The 6,811-nt window shown below is 51.8% G+C and overlaps 1 protein-coding gene across 1 annotated transcript; it reads left to right on the top strand.

The window, feature by feature from the left end:
• Window positions 1-426: 426 nt before the first annotated feature.
• LOC131549143 (uncharacterized) lies at window positions 427-1,739 on the top strand. Its single transcript, XM_058790991.1, has 3 exons — window positions 427-900; window positions 958-1,473; window positions 1,524-1,739. The coding sequence occupies exons 1-3, from the start codon at window positions 427-429 to the stop codon at window positions 1,737-1,739; spliced, it is 1,206 nt and encodes a 401-aa protein (XP_058646974.1).
• The last annotated feature ends 5,072 nt before the right edge of the window (window positions 1,740-6,811 follow it).

Raw genomic sequence — 6,811 nt, 5'->3', positions numbered from 1 at the left:
GATCCTGGAGCACGAAGACACAGCACCTGAATTCTACGGCACGCCACTCATTTCACTCAATAAAACGCACCCTTCGGGGCATTTATTGCACTCATCCTGTCGTGTGATTCTTCCGCCCGTTACACTGGTGGAGAATGCGGGCATAACACCGGAAGAATCACCGACAAGCACTTTTTTTTCCCCCGCCGATAACGCACCCCTCTCTCTTTTCTTTGTGGATTCACATTCAGGTGGCGTCGACTCCCCAGCCATGGAAGAGCTGCTGAAGCATCTGACAGAAGTGAGCATTCGCCAACAGCAGATCGTGGAGCATATGGCTGCCCGTCAGGAGAGGTAGAGCGCGAAATTGCCGCCCTCCGGACCGCCTCCGCCCAGCGGGTTCCGCTGCCCGACCCCCGCGCCCGAGCGCCAGCGTTAATACCGAAGATGACGGCCCACGACGACGTGGAGAGTTTCCTGCTCATGTTCGAGACCACCGCGAGTCAAGAAGGCTGGTCGCGGGACGAGTGGGCGCGCGCTGGCGCCGCTGTTGACCGGCGAGCCCCAACGAGCCTGCCAGCGATGCCACCGGAGCTGAGGGATTCGTATGAAGATCTCAAAAAGGAAATCTTGTCCCGGGTAGGACTCTCCCCCATCGCGGCCGCCCAGCTGGTGCACGAATGGGAATATTCCAGCCGGTTGCCAGCCCGCGCCCAAGCTGCCGATCTGTCTCGTCTCGCGCGCCATTGGCTGTTGGCAGGAGACCCCAGCGCCGCCCAAGTGGCTGATCGGGTAGTCGTGGACCGTTTGCTTCGGGCGCTTCCGCGCCCCATCCGTCAGGCCGCCGGCATGCGGAACCCGCTCACCGTGGGAGAGTTGGTGGACGCCATCGAACTGGCGGAGGCGGCCCAGCATCGCGAGGCTGGGGAGCGAGCGCCACCGATTCCCGAAGGGTGCCCAGGAGCGGCGCTCGCGGAGGGTACCTTCAGGCCAGTAGGCAGGCCGGCGGCTCCCGTGCCCCAGGATGAACCGATGCCCACAGAGCCTCCCACCACACCACGCCGGGCATGGCTGGCGGGTTGTATACTGCATCAAGAGCCCCCCCTTGCAGCCCCGAAGGTAGACGTGGAGGTCAATGGGCGTCCCTATCGGGCCCTCCTGGACTCCGGCAGTGCGGTCAGCCTGGTCCAGTCGTCGGTGGTTTCCCCACGGCCAGGATCCAGGGCCGTTCTCCCGATCACCTGCGTCCACGGCGACACGCGCCAAGTCCCCGCAAGACGCGTCACCATTGCCGCCGCCCCAGGTGCTTGGCCCGTAGAAGTGGGCCTGATGAAGGACCTTCCCGTCCCAGTCCTCCTGGGGAGAAACTGGCCAGGCTTTGACCGCCTGCTCACCATGGCCGCCCAACCCGCCAGCCCGGGGCCGCGAACCGGAGGCCCAGCCGACGTCCCCGACGACGCCCCGTCCTGCTGGCCTCGGACAGTCCTCGAGACGGTGAGTCCCCCTCCCAGTCTGCTAACCTCTTCTTTGATCTGTTTCAACAGGTTAGAGGAGGCGGGACCTTCGCCAAGGAACAACTCGGGGACGATCGGCTGAAACACTGCTGGACTCAAGTGAGGGTGACCGAAGGGAAGGATGTCCAACCCCCACCACACCCGGTCCCCCACTTCATCGTCCAAAATGGCCTGCTCTACTGTGTCGCTCCGCGAAGGGGAGGAGAAACAGCTGCTGGTTGTACCCGGACCAAGACGGAACGGTGATGGAGCTTGCGCACTCCCATCCAATGGCCGGCCATCTAGGAGCCCATAACACCATCCAAAGGATCCGCGACCGCTTCCACTGGCCCGGCTTGATGCGGAGGTGAAGCGATTCTGCCGCGCCTGCCCCACATGCCAGCGGACCTCACCCAGCACCCTCCCCAGCCCGTTGATTCCTTTACCCATCATCGAGGTACCCTTCGAGCGGATAGGCATGGATCTGGTGGGCCCGCTGTCAAGTCCGCCCGGGGTCACGAACATATCCTGGTCATCGTGGATTATGCCACCCGCTACCCTGAAGCCATCCCCGCGGAAAGCCACGCCAAAGGCCATCGCCCAGGAGTTGTTCCTGCTGTGTAGTCGGGTCGGCATCCCAGCGGAGATACTGACCGACCAAGGTACGCCGTTCATGTCCCGGACCATGGCAGACCTCTGTCGCCTCCTACAGGTCAAACAGCTCCGCACCTCCGTATCACCCGCAGACCGATGGGCTGGTGGAACGTTCAACCAGACCCTGAAGCGGATGCTCCGTCCGAGTGGCCGCGGAGGACAAACGCGACTGGGACCGGATGCTCCCGTATGTCCTGTTCGGGATCCGGGAGGTGCCCCAAGCATCCACCGGCTTCACTCCCTTTGAGCTCCTGTTTGGACGTCAGCCCCGCGGATTACTCGACGTCGCCAAAGAGGCCTGGGAGCAACAGCCGCCGCCCATCGGTCCACTATCGAACACGTCCGGGAAATGAGGGAAAGGGTCGACAGAGTTATGCCCATCGCTCGGGAGCACCTCACGCCGCAACAGGCCCAACAACGCCACTATGACCGGGCAGCCCAACCACGGAGTTCCAACCTGGAGACCTCGTCCTGGTCCTAGTCCCAACCGCGGCCTGCAAATTCCTAGCAAAGTGGCAGGGGCCGTACACGGTGACGGAGAAGGTGGGGCCCGTCACCTACAAAGTACGCCAACCCGGACGACGGAAGGAGGAGCAGATCTACCACATAAATCTCCTGAAACGGTGGGTCGGGACCAGGACCCAGTTCGCCGCCCTGGCCACCTCCTCTCCCGTGGTTGTAGATGTCAACCCCCACCTCTCGGCTGCCCAAAAGAACGAGTTGCAACACCTGGTCGGTCAGTTCCCCGATGTGTTCTCCCCACTCCCCGGGCGGACCCATGTCATCCACCATGACGTCCGGACGCCACCAGGAACCATCGTTCGGCAGCGGCCCTTCCGAGTGCCAGAGGCCCGGCGACACGCCATCGAAGAGGAAGTGCAGGAGATGTTGAAGTTGGGGGTAATCGAGCCCTCGCGCAGCCCATGGTCCAGCCCCATCGTCATGGTCCCAAAACCGGATGGCACCCTCCGCTTTTGCAATGACTTCCGCCGCTTGAACGAGGTCTCCGAATTCGATGGATACCCCATGCCGCGGGTAGACGAGCTGTTGGATCGGCTGGGGAGAGCCCGATATATATCCACTCTGGACCTCACGAAGGGCTATTGGCAGGTGCCCCTGTCCGAGGATGCGAAGCCGAAGACCGCCTTCTCCACCCCCAGTGGGCACTGGCAATATCGGGTTCTCCCCTTTGGCCTGCACGGGGCTCCCGCCACCTTCCAGCGACTCATGGACATCCTGCTGAGGCCCCACCAGCCCTACGCCGCGGCCTACCTGGATGATGTCGTCATCCATTCGGAGACCTGGGAGGACCACCTAGAGCGGCTGCGGAGGGTGCTCGTGGAGCTGCGCAGGGCCGGGCTGACCGCCAATCCCCGAAAATGTCACCTGGCCCTCGACGAAGCAAAGTACCTGGGGTTCCGGGTGGGCCGAGGACTCATAAAACCCCAGGAGAACAAGGTGGCAGCTATTCTCTCGGCCCCACGGCCCACCTCCAAAACCCAGGTACGGGCCTTTTTGGGATTGGCGGGTTACTATCGTTGCTTTATCCCTGACTTCTCCTCCTTAGCCGCTCCCCTGACAGACCTGACCAGGAAGGGCAACCGGAGAAGGTTTCCTGGGACCCGCCGAGGTCAAGCATTTCAGAGGGTGAAGGAGGCTCTCACCGCCGAGCCGGTGCTCGAGCCCGGACTTCAACTGCCCCTTCCTGCTGCAAACGGACGCCTCCGACACCGGGTTGGGAGCCGTCCTCTCCCAGGTTCAGGACGGTGAGGAACACCCGGTGCTCTACATCAGCCGGAAGCTGACCCCCACGGAACAACGCTACGCCGCTGTAGAGAAGGAAGCGTTGGCCGTCAAGTGGGCAGTCCTGGAGCTCAGGTATTACCTCCTCGGTAGAAAGTTTACATTGTTTACAGACCATGCCCCCCTGCAGTGGATGGCGAGGGCCAAGGAGACCAACGCAAGGGTCACCCGCTGGTTCCTGGCGCTCCAGGACTTCCACTTCGTCGTGAAACACCGGGCGGGAACGGCCAACGCCAACGCCGATGGGCTCTCGCGGAGCTGGTCAGCTTTCGCAGGTCTGTCAGGTTTCTCTCCCCACCCACCCCCAGTCTCCCCTCTTGCCCGCAGGAACAGGACGACGCTTAGGGGGGGGGAGTGTGACGCGTGTCCCGGGACCTTATCAGCGTCGCCCTGGAAACGGAGGAGAAGCACCTGCACGCCATTAACGCTGGCTGGCCGGCCACACCTGAACCTCATTACGAGGCAGACATATAAGCCACCAAGAGGCGCATTTGAGGGAGACATGACTCCAGTGAAGCATCACTCACTTTTCTCTCCTTCTCTCCTCAGAGAGCAGCGTTTAGCCGGCCAGCCCAAGCACCTGCACCGCACGGACACCGGACACTGGGCACCAACGCACTCGGAGCACTGAAAAGAAGTTGATCCTGGAGCACGAAGACACAGCACCTGAATTCACGGCACGCCACTCATTTCACTCAATAAAACGCACCCTTCGGGCATTTATTGCACTCATCCTGTCGTGTGATTCTTCCGCCCGTTACAAGTTCTATATAACATCACATCTATGTAACATTCTATCAGACAAAAAAGTGTTGAACTGCATTAAAAGAAACATAAACATGTATGCCTTAACAAGGTTAACAATGTTATACTAACAAAATGATATAAATGATATAAACGATATAAATGACCCATGCTGGTCTTCTCTGACTGAACATGTTCATCCTGAGGGTCAGTGAATGTGGGGTTTAATCTGCCGATTGCCGGGCCTTGATTGAACATTTCTTTTCTCCTGTAATTGCTCTTATAAGTGTACTAACTAATCTTGATGGTTTTTCTCTTTTCTTTCACACTTGACTGAGATGCTCCTCGCTGGACTCTGGATAATTTGCAATCATCTTTGTTCTTTGATGGTGTATGGATTTATAGGAATTTGATGGAAGGCTTGTAATTTGAAGAGGAGCTTCAGTGTTGATTCAGTATATATAGAAAAAAAAAAAGAGAGGAGAAAACCTTTCCCACATCTTTTGTTGTAGATGTCAATGATTATGTCCAATCAGTCTTTACAGTATTTGATCACAGATAGATTTATCTGTCGTTTAAGCTCATGCGAGCATGGACGGGTGGTGTAACATGCTCATCTATAAAAACTATTTAAGAAAATGACAAAAGGTCAAAGGAAATATGACCCATGGCATTCGTGACATGACCCCGTGACATTCATCTGATACAGCATTTCATCCACATGATTTAATAAGCCAAATTAGATTTTTATGCTGGTTCTCTCTTTAATTTTTTACAGCAGTATACCTTCTCTAATGAACATGCAGCTCAATAATTGTCCGTTAAAAAATAAAATAAAATAAAATAAATAATAATAATTAAATTATATAAAATAAAAATACAATTTATAAAAGTAAGAATTATTATAATTATTTTATATTTTAAATATACTGTGTAATTAATTATGTAGTTTATTATTATTAAAATAAATAATTTTACTAGAACAATTAGCAGCCTGCAATTCCTCTCTTCAGTAGCAGATGTCAGTATGAGATCATATTTCTCTGTTAAACATTAGATTAGTTTGAGAATGATCAGATGATTTCTCAGTCTTTCACCTCTCAAACTATGTACTTGAAAATACAATTGTCTTTTAATTAATGAAGATACAGTATTTCAGATCTGAGACACACATTCACCTATTTTACTTTGCATAATTTAATCCCAGTGTCAGTGTTAATGAAATAAAAACGTTTTAGGGTATCTTTTATTTTATTTTATTTTATTTTATTTTATTTTATTTTATTTTATTTTATTTTATTTTATTTTATTTTATTTTATTTTATTTTATTTTATTTTATTTTATTATTATTATTTTTCTTAATTAATGATTTTTAAAATTATTATTATTATTATTTTGCTGTCAGGCTCCTGAAAAGATATTAAAGATATATTAAAGAACGGAAATAACGTGATTTAATGTAAAATAATTTGCTCACTAGGTCCAAATCACACTCTGTCGTTGAAACTACAATTTATAAAACGATCTTTACAGCAAAAAGCGCTATAAGTAAATTAATTTTAATTGAATAACAAATTATGAAAAACATACATTTACATTTAATCATTTAGCAGACACTTTTATCCAAAGCGACTTACAAATAAGGACAATGGGAATCAAAATCAACAAAAGAGCAATGATATGCAAGTGTTATAACACGTCTCAATTAGTTTAACGAAGTATATATAGCAAGGTGTTTTTATTATTATATAATAAATAAAAAGAAAACTGATAGAATATAAAAAGAATAGAGCAAGCTAGTGTTAGCTGACTTTTTTGCTTTGTTAATTGTATAATAAATCAGAAGAAAACAAATAGATAGAATACAAAAAGATTAGAAAAGCTAGTGTTGGTTTTTATTTGTATTTTTTTTTCACGAATATAATTAGAATAGAGAGTGCTAGAGTTAGAGGGTCAAATAAAGATATATGCAAGCCTTGAATCATGTTAATTAGAAAAAAAAAAAAAAATACCGAGGGCTTTTAATCTCAATTGCCCGGTCTCTTCAGTGAACCATAAGGACTTTTACGCTGAAAGGTATCCATGCGGGCCGCCATTTTGGAAACGGTCCCTCACACTCCGCCGCTTCACACAGCTG

Source organism: Onychostoma macrolepis, chromosome 11 (genome assembly GCF_012432095.1).
Source record: "Onychostoma macrolepis isolate SWU-2019 chromosome 11, ASM1243209v1, whole genome shotgun sequence".
NCBI lineage: Eukaryota > Metazoa > Chordata > Actinopteri > Cypriniformes > Cyprinidae > Onychostoma > Onychostoma macrolepis.
The sequence above is the reverse complement of the archived record's forward strand: the minus strand, read 5'-3'. Positions and strand labels throughout refer to the sequence as shown.